Source organism: Aptenodytes forsteri, unplaced genomic scaffold (genome assembly GCF_000699145.1).
Source record: "Aptenodytes forsteri isolate BGI_AS27 unplaced genomic scaffold, ASM69914v1 Scaffold679, whole genome shotgun sequence".
Lineage (NCBI taxonomy): Eukaryota > Metazoa > Chordata > Aves > Sphenisciformes > Spheniscidae > Aptenodytes > Aptenodytes forsteri.
This window is the reverse complement of record NW_008795924.1, coordinates 1992228-2010402: the sequence shown is the minus strand read 5'-3', so window position 1 is coordinate 2010402 and position 18175 is coordinate 1992228. Positions and strand designations below refer to the sequence as shown.

Sequence of the window (18175 nt, the reverse complement as noted above, 5' to 3'; positions counted from 1 at the left end):
TTTGGGCTATAGGTGAACCATCAGCTGCATTTGCGTTCAGCCTGGGTTCTCAGCAGGGCTGCAGGGAAGCCAGGCTCCAGCAGGAGTGTTTGCTCTTCTCCCTTGCGCTGCCACAGCTCTCAGCTGCCTGCAGTGAGACCACCAAGAGTAACGTCTTTTGTCACGCACAAAAACCAGGAGAAAGGAGAAGAAGGTCAAAGCCTAGCTGGTGCAACAAGGCATACACACACATGAAGACTGCACTTTCAAGCCTTCTTATCAGCCAGCTGAACTGCTTTGCCCCCAGAGCATGTGAAGACTGACTTACAGTGCCACAGCTATTAACTTCTTGAGCAGATAAGGGCCATCCAAATGAGACTGATATGGCAAGAACTGTTCTGGTATGAATCCAGCTCAGCGTTCAGAAAAGCATGAAGCCTCAGTGGCAAGGTACTGCAGAGCCTTTGAGCCCCCTCAGGAAATGCACCAGTGCCCCAGAAAAGCCAGAAGTGAAGTGATTTGTCCACACTCACACAGGGCATCAGCAGCAGAACCAGCATCTCGTGCATCCCAGGGCTTCTGCCCCAAATCCGCTGCCCTGTATGCTCTCTCTGCTCACACTCTCTCCCTGGCTGGCTTTTTGGATAGCTGAATGATGTGTCATCATTAATAACAATGCTGTCATCATTAGCCAGTAATGCAGCTTTAGAGCTGCAGCTGAGGCTCTTCTGATGCGACAGAAAGCAAACCTATTTCCAGGATGCTCAGGAGCAGGTTGGAGGGACCCATGCCACCCGTGCAGAAAACAGGGACATGGCGTGCTTAGAGATCTGAACAGAGATGGATGGGCACAGCCAGGAGAAAAGCATATTACAAATAACATATTAAGCTAGTTAATTAGTTTTCAAGTATATTTTATAGTATACACATGGAAGGATATGCTCTCTCACTGAATGTTGAACCTCCTTACAAATATTCCTGGGGTGGCATATCTGTGTGGGATGATGGCTATCTCAGGGGTCTCAGCCCTACAGCAAGCTCGTTGAGCACTGATGGGAGGGAGAGGTGTCTTGGCAGCCTGGAGAGAGAGATCCTGCCTGCTGAACTTGAAACACAGACTGCTCCCTCTGGAGGCCTTCAGGAGCATCTATGGGGATTTTAGGTACTTCACCATGACCACAGCACTCAGCACCTGAAACCGTGGCTCAAATGACATGCACAGAAGAGGTGGAAGGGATGCCACATGTAATTATTGCATTCAGAAGGGGTTGCAAAATTATACTGAAGTCAGGCTTAAAATAGTAAATCTCTGCCTTAAGTCTTTCCTGCCAAACACTGCATTTAAATCGTGTGTGCGCTGGATAGAACCCCTCTTTTTGGGTAGGCATGGATAATCCAGCCCAGAGCAACTGGAGATGGATTTGTGCTGGGACAGCTCATGGTGATAAGGATGAAGGCACTTACCAGCACTAAGCGTGGTGTATTCGTAAGGGTCTGATAGGAAGTGGGGCAGGGTAACCAGGAACGCTCCCAGCGCCAGCAGCAGCCCCCCCATGCCAATCACCCGTGGGCGGTGAACTCGGCTGCCGAAGTAGCTGACGAAGATGATGAGGACCACGTTGCCAATCTGGAAAGGGCACAGCAAAATGGGGAGAATGTTAGAAGATGTCACGGAGGAAGTCAAGACTCTATAACTGGTCCCCCATGACTGTGTCTGGGTGGGTGGAGAGCTCTCTTATCAGGTGGTGTTTGATCCCCACAAAAGCAGGAATGGGACAGCCCTTCACCCTACACATTCACAGCAAGACAGTGCTTCCTTCTCATCAAAAGCCAGCGGGCTAACTCTTTGGCTTCTGTCACATGTGTGCATCCCTTGTTGTCGTGGACAGCTTCACAACCTCCTTGTGATCTGTCTGGGGCTTTTTTCAGCACCCACACATGCCCCCCACCCCATAGGATGTGGCATAAACTAATGATGCCCCCAAACACAGCAAGAAATGAAGCATATTGCCTCCATTCCCATGACTAAGCAGGCACGAGCCCAGCTACAAAGTCCTGCTCATTGCAAATGTTTGTGACTCTGGACATTTGCAACTGCGGATATGATCAGCTAAAAAGATATGAAAACATGCAGCTTACTCAGGCAAGGGAATGAACACCATAAAATTACCATTACATGGGCTTTGTCAGCTTGGGACAAGCTAAACATTATTTTAACCTTGGCATGTATGGCTAAGAATACTTTTTATTTATGTTTACATGGGCTCCCTTGTTTGTCTCTTTGTGGTTTTTTTTCTTAGAATTGCTGCAGTCATCAATGTGAAAGGATTGTGGTCCTGGACAGGCAGGGGAGCTCACACAGAGCTGGAGTAAAGCGCAGGAATCCCTCTCATAAAGCAGAGAAATAAAGATATATCAGTTGTCTGAAAGCTGTTATGTTTTAACAGCATGGCATATGTCCTATTCCAATCCTTTTCCCTGTATATTCTTGCAGTAACAGACTGCTCTATGTAATGTTTGCTTTGGTATTACTTTTCCAGGCATTAAGTCTCATAAGTATAAATAATTTCTCTAGCAGATGAGGAACACACAGGTTACAGAGGTATCACTGCTGTGCGTGGTGGGATACTCTGCAGGGCTTAATTATGCCAGTTCAGGATTACCAATGTTACAACTGTCCACACTGGGTCTCTTTCTTTGCATGGTTTGGACCTAGTCACAATCAGTGGGAAGTCCTTCACTAGTCTCAACAGGCTTTGAACCAGTCTTTTTAATCTTGGATGTAGGTGCTGGTTGGGGTGAGACCTGGGCATCTACTTCCCCAAGGACCTGGGAGGATTCCCAGTGCTCAGTCTCTTGGTGGAGGATCCCATGTGAGAAGACTAGCTGTATGCAAGGTGGGCTGCCACCAAGCACTTCTGTCATCAAAAGAAAGTCTCTCCTGGCAGGTCTTTTCCTAGTTGGCCTTGAAGAGCTACCAGAAAGGATACAATTCATGACAATGTGAACTAGAAAACTTATTCCAGAGGAGTAAGTGATTAGAAAGTGTCTGTGGGAAAATCCTTGGCCAGCTCAGCAATATGATGACAGTGAAAGTCAGCCCTTTGCCACAGGGCCATCAGGAGCTGGGACCACTGGAGAAAGGCAGTAGATCTTGGAGAGACTGCTGGCCAGGGTCTTCTTTCAGAGAAAGCTGGGAATGACTCAGGTCAGGGTCATTCCTAAAGCCAATGAGACACCTATGAAAACAGATACTTTTACTGGAACTTGCTCATGGAGCTGTAGTTGTGTGGGTACTACTCATAATAAAATGCTCTTCCTCGCAAAAGCTGTAAGAACTGTGACCAAAGGAGAAGAATCACATTGCATGTCTCCCAGGCGTGTCTCTGCTGGAGATGTATGGCATCCCAGGGTAGAGTGGTCTCCTGTGACGCAATCTGCTTTCTGCTGCTGCCCTCCAAGGCCACATCTTCACCACCTAACCCCACCTTCAACCTCCCAGCATATGGTACAGCAGGAGTGAAATGTGAAGAAATGTCCAAGTGTACAGCAACATCTGCTTCATCCAGCATGTGTAGGCATGGCCAAGGAAGCACTGAGTGTGAACAACCCTGAGACCCTATTTGGGGAAGGTCCCCCTGTGTTCTGGCCACTCCTGGGAGCCCCCTCACAAGCATCTCACCCAGTTACCTCGTGCAAGCTGGAGATGAAACCCGAGGAGAGACTGGAGAGCCCAAAGCGCTTCTCAATGGTGGTGAGGCTGCTCTTGAAGTTGGCACTGTAGAGGAGCTGGGAGAGCTGGAGAAGCCCGTGGCACAGCACAAACACCTGTGGGCAAAAAAATGTGCCATCCCAGTTAGTACCCAGGTAGTGCCCTGCTGATGTGTAACTGCTAGAGGCCATGCCCCGTGTGAGGGATTTGAGAGTCATATGCACATGGACTCAAGATGGCCAACATGGCTGCATCTCTGACATGCAACAGATCTACTGAAGGGCTGAGTCCTGGATCCCTAATTAATTTAGCTTTGCAAAATGAATGATGCAGTGTTCAGAAGAGAGGGCAAGGAGCTCTGTTTTTATCTTTCCTCTGCTTTACCGTTATTAATATTCATTAGTATTTGCACTGGGGCAACCCTTGTGCAGCCCTCAAGAGCAACCCTCCAACCCTAGGAGGACCTGTTGCACTGGGAGTTGTACAATGGTAAATCAGTGAGACAGGCTTGACTTTGCATAGACTTGGTGGGTGCTCCTGAGACCATGTTAAGAGGCTATCGCTGCAGCTGCCATGCCACAGCTGAAAGGGAGCCATGCTGGTTTAGACTACCTGAGTATTTCCAGTCAGCCTCTTGGATTCACTCGGCTGTAAAGCCAATTAACAAAACCTGCTCCAAAGGGTGTTGCAAGAAAAAGTTGAAAATGGGGTTTAAAAGCCCCAGAGGGAAAGAATGAATTATGCACAACATAGTCTCACTACTGGAAGACCTCTGTAGTATTCTAAACCCAGCATCTTTCCCTTGAGCCAGGCTGTGAGCCGAGCCAGAAACCAAGCTGAACGGAGGCAGAGCTTGCCTGGAGCACAGGAGGGAATACAAAGAGTTTATGGGGCAGAGCAGAAGCACAGTCGAAAGCCCGGGTGGCCTGGGAGAGGAAAGCACTCTCAGCCGGGGATGCAAGAGGCAGCTCACAAGTGTCTTTTGATCTATATTTAGTCAGAAGAGTTTTCCTTTATTTTTCTTGGAATGGAATGCGTCCACACGGTGCCAAAAGTATTTTAAAATAATTTAAAAAAGAAAAAAAAAAGGGCAAAGGTCTTTTTATTTAAATTCACAGGAAATCAAATATTTGCTGAATACCGGAAGCGTGTCCCACAAAGATAACGGCGGGAAGCCCAAGATGATGAATGGGGGATCAAAGGTACTGCAGGGCTGACAAATTCCTTATGTCCTTGGCTAGGAGAGTAGCAACACTCGTTATTAGTATTTATTTGAAATGGCGGTAGTGCCCAGAAGCCCTGACCCATTGTGTGAAAAAAAAAAACCAAAAAAACAGAAAAAGAATGAAATTGTCCACCCAACACGGAGGATGCAAATGCTGTAGGTGGGTGGAGTGGCTTTTTGGGGAGCAGAGGAGGATGCAGAGCCCTGGGGATCTACCTGGGGCTGGTCAGGCAATTGCAAGAGAATTTGGATAGGAGAAGATGGGGGAGAAGATGGGAAAGAAGATGGCTTCCTGGGAAGCTTCTCCTGCGAGGGAGGAAAGCACCAGCCAGAAGACACAGCTGGGTATCTAAAAGGATAAGAGATGGGACAGATGCTGACAGACGGCGGAAGAGAAGAGGATGGAGATGGAGGGGAAAGAGAAAATGGAGCCCTAGCAATGTGAGGGCAAGCTGTGAACAACCTGGAGACCACAGAAAAGTAGAAGGATAAAGACAAAAAAAGAGGGAAGAAGGGTAACAGGGACAAGCTGTCATCATGAACTCCCCAGCCACATCTTGGAGGGGTGTCAGCAGACAGGCTAACATCAAGCAGGCATCTGCCACCACGGTAGCCAAGCAGGAGAGGACAAAGTCCCAGGCTGGGACTTTGCCCCGACCAGAAGCCGCAGAGCAATGACGTGGGGTGTAACGTGGGAAACCCTCCCAGATAGGGACAAAGTGGAAGTGAAACATCTGAAAGTAAACTCTTGAAGCAAAATGACCTCTACACCTTCCAGCTATCAACTCCTACGTTCAAAAGCCCATCCCAGCACACGGTCCTGTGGATGATAGCTGGATCCACCACCTTCACCTTCCCCAATCCTGACCTGGGATCACCATGTAATTAGTCCAGCCGGGCTGGTCTGGAGCAGAGAGGTGACTCCTGCGAGGATGAGAAACGGAGAGGGGATCTTGTTGCCAGAGAACATTAATTTTTGTTCCTGCAACTCTGGCCAGACCCTACTGAAGTCATTCAAATAAGGAAGCACTGGCTAAACAGTGGAGGGCTGGGACTGCCTGAGATGCAGAGCAGCTGGAGGGAGAGCTCTCCCAATGTGAGGCATTAGCTGGAGAAGCCAAGCTGTTTACCAACAGGGAGGGAAGAGGGTGGATCACCAAGGCTGAATTTAGCGCAGCAAATGTCAGCCTAATCCCAGGGCAGACAGGGAGATGAGAAGTGCTGGGGAGAGAGTGGATGCTGGTAGGGAGGGAAGATGAAGAGGAGAGGCAGCCTGACTCCCCCAAATACTGGGGTTGGCAGGGGATGGGGAGAAGGTAGAGGCATGGAAGGACCATGGGGAACCAGCACTGCGTGTGCTTCACAAGAGGATGGAGGGCAGGAGATGAGAGGGACAGGCTGTGGTCAGAAAGGGCAGGCAGGAAAAGGCAGAGCTGGCAGGAGATGGCCTGAGATGGGTTTATGCATTGGTGATAACCTGGAGATGGAAAAAACGGGGCCATGGATCCTGAGATGCCTGGGAGCAAGCTGGGGCTGCCTGCCACGAGGGAAGGCAAGGTGGGAGAAATGCAGCTAGAGAGCACCAACAAGGGGAGAGAAAGACTTTGGGGTACGACTGCTCCCCCCCTGCCCATGAGTCCTAATCTGGCTCCTGCAAGCAGGATTAGCAGGAAAGGCAGAAGAGCAGGAGGGATGCTTAGGGGACCCGATCCTGCCCCCTGCTACTGCTAGCACTGAGACCACACAGCAGCCTCAGCCCTTGGATGCTGTCACCCAAAACAGTTGGAGCAAAGCAAAACAACCTTTGCTCCAGGACTTGTGCAGCTGGAGCTCGGCTTTTCCAGATGCACTTCAACTGTCCAGAGGTAAGAGATGTGCCTGATTTAAGACCTCCCCTGCATTCAGCAGACTCAATTCTAATTAGAATAACGATCGCCCAAACCTTGAAGGCTCTGAGTGCAAATAGCTGGGAGAGGGGCTTACTTGGAGGGCTCCCCAAAAGGAGCCTGTGCACCGCCTGACCTTGGCACTGGCCAAGACGCTCTGGCTGGGAAGAGCAGACCTCTGAGGCTGGTGGAGATGAAGGGCACCGCTCTCCCGTGTCCCCTCGCAAGTCTTCTCAGGTCTTCACAGGTCTCTCCCATCCCTGTCCCTTTCCCCATACGTTCCCATCCCCACATGTTCATGCTGACCACCCACAACCTGCTGGTCCATGGAAACCAGCACTGACCTGGTCCCTTCCAGCTGCAGAGAGCACCAGATGTGCTGCGCTGGCCCCCCACACCTGCCGAGCAACCCCAGGAGGGGATGGAGTTGCTATCATCCATCTTCCATAACACTTAATGAAGAAGGGGTTTTTAAAGAAGAGCCAAACTCATTTGAAGGGAGGTTTTGCTGACACAAAGCTGACACAATGGCACTGAAGGCGAAGGCATGGTGGGAGGTTAAGGAGTCGGGGACACTCCCGCGAATACAAAGTGCTGACCCTCCAGAGCAGATGCTCCCATCACAGCCTGGTGTATTTTTGGAGCTGCAGGCAAGCAGCAATTGCAGGCAGCCAGGGAGCAGCGCAGAGAGGCCAAAGGCATGCACCCACACTCACACATACAAAATCCCCTCTTAATCATCCCCATGTTTCCTTCAGAGCACCTGAGCGATCCTGACTCCAGGCTGTTTATACAAGACACTTGACTCCTTTCCAAGACGCACTTCATTTAAAAGGGAAGCAAATACCTGGGGGAAGGTCCCTCACAGACACACTGCTCCCCCCCACCCAGTTCGTGGGGACTAGCACCTCCCAGGGCAATGCTTTTTTTTAAGGGAGAGAAACTCACCCTGTTGCAGGAAAGAGAGGGGAGTGGTCCCTCCATGGTCTGGACAACACTTCTCAGGTTCAAAGCAGAGATCTGGCAGCTATTCGGTCAATCCCAACCCAAATCTCCTTCAGGGGAGACGTGTTCAACAAATACTCAACCCAGAGGGCTGGTGGGGCCAGGGGCGGGGGGCAGGCTGGGCTGCAGGCAGCGCCCAGGCATGAGAATGCTGCAGCAAGGCTGAGATCCTATATTGGCACCAAGATGTCCCCGTGGGATGCCAGGTATGGCCACAGTGGCTGGTGCGCTCCTGGGAAATGTCTGAGGCAGGGTTTCAGTCCTTGCAGCCACCTTAGAAGACCCACTCGCACCCTTTCCACTTCCCTGAAGCTCACAGGGAATAAAATAAGGCTCTGGGAGGAGAAAGGAGGTCTTCCAGCCTCATGCTGAACCCATAAAGCAGACAAGGATGAGGAAGCCAGAGCCAGGGTTAAACCTGTCCTTGAGGTGGGTGTTCTTGGGGTCAGAAGCTTTTGGGGTCAGAGGGAGGTTGCTGCTCCTGGAGCTGGATGAATGCACTGGAAGCAGGCACTGTTGCGGGCACTGCTGTCAGGCAGCAGGTACTTGCATTACCCCATGTCATATACTGGGTCCACTAAGCTGTATTCCCTTATCTCATGTGTCTCTCTTTCCATATTGCTTATGTAAGATAATGCACTGTTAAGGCTAGTGACAGTGTTAACAAACAGGTACATGGAGACTAGACTTTAGAAAAGCCTATTATGAAAGGTAGACTGTTTCATAAGAGATTTTTTGGGGGGGAGCTTCCCTTGGTCTCCAAGGCAGCCAAGAAAATGCTTGGCAAGTTGGGTTAAATAAGAAAAAAATGCAAACACAAAGTGCTTCATAACCCCAGCATGCATGTGTTCAACATGGGTCAGAGTCAAGGCCAGGTAAAAAAGTTCAGGTTTCTTTTTATTTCAAAGGAGTGAACTGCCTCTGTGGAGCCTCCTCCAGGATCCAGGAGCCTGGCTCTGCTCTGCAGGTACCAGGGAGTTGGGAAGATGCTGCTATGTGCGGCACGGCCACTGCCCCTTCCTCTCTGCCACCTGGAGGAGTTAAGGGTTAATTCCTTGCTCCGCTTCCACAGCTTCATGCTGTGGTAGCAGCACTCACATCCAAAGTCATCCCTCACCTAGTTTTTCAGTGTCTTCACCTTGGCAGCCTTGCCTGGAGATAGAGAAAGTGGAAACGTTGGCGGTGCAGCTCACCCTGCGAGGAGAGAGTATTGGCAGCTCCTGGCTCCAGCTCTCATGTGCACGCACCGGTGCTAACCTCCATGCCCAGCAGCCTTCCCATGGCAGCGTCGCTAACAGCGTGGATGGAAAAAGCCAGGGCTTAATTCATTAGATGGATGCAAGAGCTGACTGGGGAGCTGTAAAGAGGAGTGGAGAGCTGTTCCTAGCTGACTGATGACACCGAGGTAGGACATGGCCAAGAGCCAGAGTTGTTGCAGGAAGGCGCAAAATGAATCTGGCTGGAGTAAATGTTTGGAAAGGACTAGGAGTAAGGATGCTCTGTTAGCTCTTTCCCTCCACATAGTACTATTAAAGTTGCATTTTGGGCTCCGGAGGGCCAAAGCAAAATTGTTTGACCTTAGTGGGAAGTCATGGCCCAAAGCAGGAGACCCCAATGTGCCCACCACTGAAGGCTTCTTCCACTTTACACTCCTGAGGTTCCAAAGGGCAAAAAGAAAGGGGAGGGGTGAACTTTAGGAAGTAGCAAGAATATCCCCAAAATTTTAATAGTCAGGGAGAAGACAGGCTGTTTATTTTAGGGCTTATATATGATCAACACTCACTACACTAAGAGATCCTCCTGCAGTAGGACGGCTGAGATCACTCAGTCCAAAAGAAATATATCAGCTGGAAATGAAAAGTATACAGACATGCGTAGGGAAATACGTCCCTCCTTGGCATCTCTTTCCTACATGCAGCTGCCTAGATTTATAGATCAAAAAGCACCGTGAAAGATGGGGGGGGGGGAAAAAAAAAGCAACATTTCCACAGAAGGAACCAAATACCCTGCCACACAACACATCCCTTAGCACAAAACCTCTGAGCCTGGAGCATGGTCCAATGGCAGAAGTTGGCTCCTGAATTTTATTTCTACTGCAAAAAATAAACTAATAAAAAAATTAAAATTGTTAGGGATTGTCTGAAGCATGCCGCTGCCCAGATTATTAGTTGCAATGATGTCTGTCTACTGCCAAGTAATCCATGCTTTACAACCCCCAATTGTCAAGTGCAAAGACAACGTTTGCTCTTTTTGCAATGAATGTACACATGGGATTTCCCTGCACCATATCCCGATGCCCTTGCAAGATCTGTGCAAGCCCTGCTTTGCTCAGTTGCTGTAGAGGTAGCGCTCCAGGGGACATAAAAACATGTCCCTGCCTTAACGTGCAGGTGTGCATTGCAGATGTCAGAAAGAAAGGAGGTTTTTGGCTGCGGAGGATTGCTGAGACCAGACCCTCAGCACGTGAGGTGTGAGGGTTTGGTGCTTCCCAAGCTGCTGCTGAGAAAATACTCCTGCCTACAAAATATGATGTATATCGTTAAGCAGCCTTCTTTCTTCCTGCAACCAGACCGAGCACGCAGGTAGGTTGTGTGGTTGGGTCTTTGCTTTTTCATTTTTTCTGAAGGTCTTTTCTTTATGGTGCATCAGGATCCGATCATGATTTCCTTGAAGGTAGCTTCAGCTTGGCTTCATTTTCCCTGACCCACAAGCGTATGTAAACACTCCTCTTGCACGCCCACAGCCCTGGCCATGCCTCGTGCTCTCTATCAGCGACACTCCTCTCCCATTTTGCTCATGATAATCTTATCTATGCTGACCACTCCTTGGTTGTGTTTGGGCACTGAATCACCTCGCCCCTCATAAAATTATCTTGTTTCATGTCTCCTAGACCTTGATCCCACTAAACTTTCCAACCTGCTTTATCATCTGGCTCTTCCCCATCTTTTTCCTTATCCTGCTGCCGGTGTTGCTGGTGAAGGCCAGGCGGTTCTTCCCTTTTGAAACCTGATCCCACCAAAATCAGACATAAACACAGTGTCGGATCCATCCAAACCCAACCTTTGCTTTCTGATGCCAGCACCATCACCACGAATGCTGGAAGACCCCAGTCACAGCGGGTCCCTCTCCCCATGACACCCCACTTGTCCTAAGGACCCTGCTTGCTTCTTTGCTACAAATGCTCATCCATCTCGCCATCTCTCCTTGCACAGTGCCCAGTATTGGAATATCCTTTTATTTTCTTGCTTAAACCAATGCCCCTAATCAACAATTACCTTCTCCTCTCGGTGCTTCCCTCTCCAAACGTACAGCCATGCTGTCTTCAGACCAATGACTTGATGAATCTCCTATTCTTGCTAACAGCTAAATAAAGCAATTCATAATCTTTTCCAACAGGATATGACAGCACAACTGTTACATCTCCAGGCTTCTGAAATACACTCTCTCAGCAAATTCCTTTAGTCCCTTTAAAGGGAGGGACAAAAAACTTGCCCTGATGCTGTTGGGACCTCAGACCCCAAGGCAAGGCTCCTGTTTCTTCTGCAGAAGGCATCCAGCCTCCCCAGGGAGGGAAGAGCTCCCCACTCCTGGCTGTTGCACCCCACATACCCCCAACATCTTCACCCTGGGATGCTTTAAAGCCTTATCACACTCAGAGCCCACAGTCTCCTCCTGACCTTCCTGTCCCTTCTTCTACACTCTTCCATACCATCCCTCTCCCTGCCCCAATATAGCACCCAATTTAAATCTGCCCCTAAGGCTTTTAAATGTCCCCCTGGACCCTCTCCAGCTGACAGAAGTGACAATAACTCTTTGTTATCCTCCTGCTTCCTTTTCCATGCCAGGCGGTCCACAAGGTAAAAGCCTCCCCCTGCCTGCGCTCCCAACCATTTCACACTGCTCCCCTGCGCTCTCCAGCTAACTGGCTTCCAGCTGAAACCAGTCCAACTCAGCTAAGTAACAAGATATTTATAAAGCTCTCCTCCTTGTCATGTTTCTGGGGATCCCGAATGAGCAATTAGCTATCAACTAAAACAGCACAAAACCACGAAAGAGACAATAAAGGTGAAGAAGCCAAAACATCTGAGGCACTGCAAATAGATAACGCCTTTGAAATAATCCTTTTTCAGTGGGATGTCTGGAAGGGCAAGGTGGGCATGACTAGGGACAGCGGTTAGGACTCTGGACCGGGGGTCGATGGGCCATGCATGGGTATCAAAAAGACTAACCATCCACTTCTCCTCCACCTTTCAAACCTGTTTTATTCCTTTAGGCTGTGAGGTCCTATGTGTCCCCAGTGCCACTGGGTGCTGGCATCCACCTAAAGGTTGGCTTCATCCCACGTTTGCCAAGCAGCACAACTGCAACCCCCCAAAATCCCAGTGCCAGTCAGCACAACCCTGGAAGCTCTGGTGAACTTCAAAGCAGGGGGCTGTCCTTGCTCATCATCACCCATCTCCACCACTGCTGTGGGATTACTGAGATACTCTAGGCTTCTCGTAGGGGACAGTGCTCAGCAGCAACCTCCCAGGCCCAAAAACTGAAGGCCTTTTGCATTCTGCTTTCTCTCTTCAAGGTGATTCAAGACAAACAGCCAGCTTCTAGAGGGGTTCAAGCAACCCTGCCACATCTGAGATGGCACTCAAAAACATAAGCACAATGACCAGGTTTATTCCAGCTACGAGATACGGTGCAGACAGCAAACACACTGTTGGCTGAGCCAGGTGGTGCACTTAAATATCATCCTAGACAGAGCCTTGGTGCCATTTGGTGTAACTGCAGTATTAGCTACAGTCATTAATACCCACATATAACAGGGAGTAACTTCCACAGCAGCAACAAGGAACTGTCACCAACCGCATTCCCCTAGGGTACAGAGATCAGCTGTAAATGCCTCCCATGTCAGAGCACGGATACGAGCCATCGGCCCCATCCACAGGGCATTGCCTCCCCGAGCACCTGCTTCTGCACTGGTCATCCTGCATCCCCAGCAGTGCCTCCATACCATCCATCCCCAGAGCTGCCGTCCCCATCCGGCTCTTCAAATCCCTGCAGAACCATTAAAACCACTGCTTTCCACCATCATGCTCCTGCACCTCCAGACATCAGCAGCAATGGGGCCAGTGCTGAAAAACACCCTGAGAGCAATGGGAACCAGTGCAGGGAGGTGGCGCTCCCCGTCGTGGGGAACATGGAGGAGCAAGACAGTTTGCACAGAAAAATAATTTGTTATTTTTGGCCCCAGCCCTGCAAAAGGCACTCTGAAAATGATCCTGGCACGTGAGCCTTCAGGAATAAATATAAGCTTTGTGGTTAGGACTTGGAGCCTGCTACAACTAGGGGATTTTTTTGTGCTGGAAATACCATCCCTGTCAGAAACTGCCATTGCTTATAGGAGGATGCTGCATCTAATTAATTTAACCCCCTTTATAACACCTGTCTCTCTGTGGGATGATGCCAGCAGCTTCCCACACAATTAGGTGCTGGATGAAAACTTTATATAATACATTATTTGCAGCACCAAGGTCTTCTTATACAAACAAGAGCTATAAAGCCATATAAACTGAGAAGTTTACTGTACACCTTGCCCTCTGATGACCCATTCACAACAAAACAACTTCCCAAACCTGGAAATCCAGTTGTGGCACTTTGATTTTCTACTAATTTTTTGGGGCTGACAACTGCACACAGGCTAGTGCTTTTCTACCTTGAAGCAGTTATTTTTTTAATGTATATATATTTTTAACACAAATGTCCCAGCACAGGAAAAGTGAACAGGTCAGGAAAGGGTGGGGGATGTCATTGCTTGTCAATTTCTATACATTTGCTTTTTAAAGCAAGAACTTTTCACCAAGGGATAGGTGTCCTGACTCCCCACCATCCCAGACGGTACCTATCATCCGTCTGATGCCAACAAGCATGTTTTGATAGAGCTCAAACTGTTCCTTAATGTGCTTGCACGGTGCTGGTGTTGGGCTGTGATAAATCGAGGGCTGGTTCCCCTTGATTTAGCAAAAACCTGTTGACTTTTTAAAACAAAAGTGTTTCTTTTCACGTGCTGGTTTTCCCTTAGTGCAGCTGTATTTGCACCAGCCAGGGGAGGCGGGAGGTGGGGTGTCTCTGGTGGCATCTCCTGCTCCTGGGGTCACTCTGCATGTGGTCCACAAACAGTTGCCACACCAGGTGCTGCAGCACCACTCCTCCCTCCAAAATCACCTTCTAGGACCCTCCAGACAGGCTCAGTGGTGGGTGCCTGGCCAGTCTGGGGAGCTCCAGGCTCCTTGCTCATTTTGAAATTAAGACTTCAGCCCTCCAGCTGGCACCAGACGCTGGGCGATTTGAGCTGGAGCTGACGGGCCCAGGCAGCCGGCCAGGCACCTCCTGGCACAGCCAGAGCTCCTGCCACCAGAAAAGTGACACCCCTGTGTCATCTGCCCTCAGCCAAATGCCCCTAGGAGGTCCTGGACACAGACCCTGACCAAGTACCCTTGGGTGTGTGGGGTGCTGAGCGCCCAGCCCGACTCCTGCGGCATGCACAGCACACGTCCTGCGGCTGCCTATGGGATGCAGAAATGGATTAAGATTTCTTGGGGCTTTTTTTTTTAACCCCGAAGTTTTACAGCCTGAAAAAGGCATCGAGTTTGGCACTCTTTTTTCAGTTTCAGGATATTTTTGCAAGCATGCAGCTGAAGGAAGCTGTACATATTTCCAGGAAAGAGGATGAACTGCAAGAAGGGCTCTGGTTTTGGTGACGTTACTCACACCGAGCCATGGTCATTACTGGAGCAGCCTGGAGGGGGTTAGTGCTAACTTTTGCACCTCCACCAGAGGAGGGGACAGGTCACCAGTCCCCTCCAGAGGCATGTCAGAGTAGCCCAGAGGCAGCACTAAATTACCCAGGGTAATCTCAAGCTTTTCCTCCTGGAACTCACAGCCAAAAAGGGCCATCAAGTCACCTGCTGGACTAGCCCAGCCCGGGCAGTGGGGACCTTCAGGGTTGTAGGACTGGAAGATATCACCTGGGATGATGCCTCCAGCCCTGGGAGCCCCCAGGAGCAGCAGCCTGTTGGGAACAGCCCCATGGTACCCTACAGCATCCCCACAGCACCCTGACGGAACTGTTGAGGCCCCACGATTTGGTGAAACTTTTGCTGCCCAGAAACCAACGCCAAGCAAGCACAGCCCAAAGAGGAGTGGGCAGTGCCAACCTTCACACAAGATGAGGAAAGATGGGTGGCAAACAAAACCCAAACCCATCCCGGACCGCGATGCCCTACCCATGGCTGCATACTCCTGAAAACATGCTTAGCTGGGAAGTGCTGACAAACCCTTCCTTGCAGCAAACACACCCTCCTATTCAATAACACTAGTGGAAAAATCACACCCCAGCCCTGGGCACGACCGGCAGCACCAGCACAAGGGGGTCCTGCCAGCTGGTGGCCCCTCTCATGTATCCAAAGCTGCTCTGCCCATGGGCAGGTGCTGCTGGGAGCTGCTCTTCCCCCAAACTGCACCCGGCTGCTTTGGATGCCAATGTGCAAAGGTGCTGCCAAGCGAGGCACGAAAATCACCCCTGCCCAAGGAAGTCCTGGCCAATGCACGTGGATGTCCCAGCATGTGCAGCAGCCTCGGTGTCCATCCAAAAATGGGCCAAAATGTGCTGCATGGGGAAAAAAAGACAGGGCAAGGCGCGGTGTAAAAGCACGATGGTTAGCAGGGTTTAAAACATGAGAGGTGGTCAGGGTGGCTGGTGTTTTCTCTCAGGCAGTGAGCTCAAGAGCCTGAAGCTCAGGCAAGGACCATCTTTAAGATGACAGCTCTTGCCTTGCTAATAGGGGCAGGTGAGTAACTGGGCAGCCAACACCAGAAAACCCACTTCAACCCACCGAGATTTTGCTTCTGTCACTCAAAATGCCCTGCTTACCAAGGTTTTTAAAGCAAATCAGTGTTATTATAGGGCAGTGTTTTCTTTTTGCACCAGGATGTGGTTAATCATTCCCTAAGCAGCAGCACTTTGTGTACTGGATGCTGTGGGTAAGCTCCGCAGCTCACAGAGAGCTGCCCACACCGCTTCCACGGGGCACAACACCCACACGCCGTGCAGGATACCACTCTAAAACCCACCAAGCCCCCCAGCCCTTCCCATGTGCTGAGCAGGACGGACCTCAGCAGCATTATCCAGGACTGCCTGAGGAGTTGACTTTCAAATTCTGCATCTTAGCAAACACTCTTCATTTTACTGGTGGTTTGTATCGGGGATGTGGGGACCCATGGGATGGGTTGGGGTCACTCTCCGCGCAAGTATCCTCCTCCCTCCCCGCCGGAGAAGCCGTGCATCCTTGCCAGGCACCACTCCTTACCTTGATGTTGCAGAAGATACTCCGGGAGCAGGTGCTGGACCTTTTGGAGACGTCAGCTGGGGACTTGCCGGCTTCGGGGTGGACTCCCATCGTGGGGGTTTCCCGGGGAGCCCCAAATAGCTGGGCTGCACACCGGCTCCCGTCCCTCTCCGGCCTGTCCCGCCACCAGCAGCACGCACGGTCTGCACCGAAAACCCTCCAAGCCCGTGAGTAAGGCAGGCAGCGTGAGCACAAAGTTTTTATAAGTCTGCTCTCGGGAGCGATGATGAAACCCTTTCTCCTCCCTCTTTTGCTTTGTGCGCCGAGGGAACTTTAAAGTCACAGGAAGCTAATGCCAGCACGCAGGGAGCAGGTGGGAGTGAGGGCTTGCCGAGCCCCGACCGGTTTGGGGATGGGGACCGCGGCAGTGTGACAATGCTTGCCCACCCGTGGGGGACACCCAGCACCCCGACCCACCACTCGCACCTGCAGCAGCTCCCCTCTGCTATGCTCACATCCGAGGCTGCAGGACGCAGCTGGACAAGGCACCAGCAGTGCAGCCTTCCTGCAGGGAAAGCAAATGATGTTTTAATTCAAGTCCCCCTGAAGGGGCAAGAGGAAGGGGAGGCACCTTTCAGCAAACCGAGATTTGGCTCCCAGGTGGTGGGAGGGGGGAAATTGGGTGGCCAGACAGAGAAATTCCTCCCTGGGTTAAGGGGTTACAGAGAAAAAAAACTTCTCCTGCTTTTCTCTCATGGAAAAAACTGCATTTGTGAAGGTCCTGAGCACTGGTTTTTTACCAATATCTTTCCAGGGCTTTGTTTATGCAAAGCACTGATTTATTTTGCAGGCTCCTCACAGGGAGGAAAAAAGTCAGAGGGAGAAGGGCAGGTTGATCCCAGATGAGGGGAAGCCAGCTTGAAGTATTTTGTCAAAATTATTGCTTTTCCCTGCATAAAGCAGGGCAGGGAGAGAGGTGGGGGGACCCCATGGGAAATGATGGAGCCTGCCTCGGGGTGCCCTGAGCCTGGAGAAACCAAATCCCAGTTCCCTGAATGGTTTCCCCATGGAAGAGCTGGCGGGTCCCTACCTACACCCTGGTATGATGCCAAGGAGCTGAGCCCTGCTTAGCGGGCACCCACCGTGGCTGCTCGCCACGAGAGGGTGCATTGCACCCATGGGAGAGGCTCCCTGGGCACTCCCTTTCTCCCGCTTCACCCAAGCCACCCTGCGAGGACATCCAGGTCAGGATCTTTGGGGTCCGGCACCAGTCTGACCAGGCATAGGGCTTGAAAGCAGCGTGAAAATTAGCGTTGCTAAGATAAAAAGAGCTAATTTTGGCTGTCAGCTTCCCAGTTTCCTAACCCTGTCCCAGAAGCACTGCTTGCAGGGACAGGTGGGTACCACTGGCCTATGGGTGGCAAAAACAGTATCCCATTTTCCCATCTCTCTTTTCCCACTCCCATCCCCAAATTAGCTAGTTCTGGGGTCAGGACGCAATGTGAAGAGACCCTTTTCCCCCCATCAGAGTTAGCTGAGCCCTTTTATCCGCCACTCGATGGCAAGAGACAGAGTTTCAGCCTCACCAATAGAAAAGCTCAAGCAAGCCAACATCTCTGCTCATCGCCCATCCTCCCCACGAGCCCAACATGCCGCTGAGCTTATTTTTCAGGCAGTGCCTGACCTGCTCGCTAATGGCCCTGTCTTTTCAGTTTATTCTGTAGAGACCCATGACACTCTCTTTGTTATAACAACCACCTCCATGCAGCAGCTGTTTCAGCCACTAACTTCAGCTATTCCATACAAATTTGTCTCCATGCAGCAAAACGTACCGGGGAAGAGGCGCGATCCCCAACAAGCCTGTGCCCTGCCTGGCAGTGGGCAGGATGGGCAGTGGGCAGAAACACCCCTGCCCTGATGACACATCCCATGGATGGGGTTGGAAACCCCATGCCGGTGGTGTTAATAACCCTTACAAAAGGAAGTAAAAGGCTGCAGTGAGTCAAAAGGGAATCAGGGCTCTCTGCAT

At 50.7% G+C, this 18175-nt stretch overlaps 1 protein-coding gene across 1 annotated transcript in view; it reads right to left on the bottom strand.

Annotated features, from left to right (window-relative positions):
* Nucleotides 1-16257, bottom strand: part of SLCO2A1 (solute carrier organic anion transporter family member 2A1) — a 29536-nt gene extending 13279 nt beyond the window's left edge. The window contains exons 1-3 of the mRNA XM_009284979.1: nucleotides 16168-16257; nucleotides 3670-3807; nucleotides 1444-1606 (exon numbers count right to left, since the gene is read on the bottom strand). Of these exons, the coding sequence (XP_009283254.1) occupies nucleotides 1444-1606; nucleotides 3670-3807; nucleotides 16168-16257 (391 nt within the window). The remainder of the gene's footprint in view (nucleotides 1-1443; nucleotides 1607-3669; nucleotides 3808-16167) is intronic.
* Between the last annotated feature and the right edge of the window lie 1918 nt (nucleotides 16258-18175).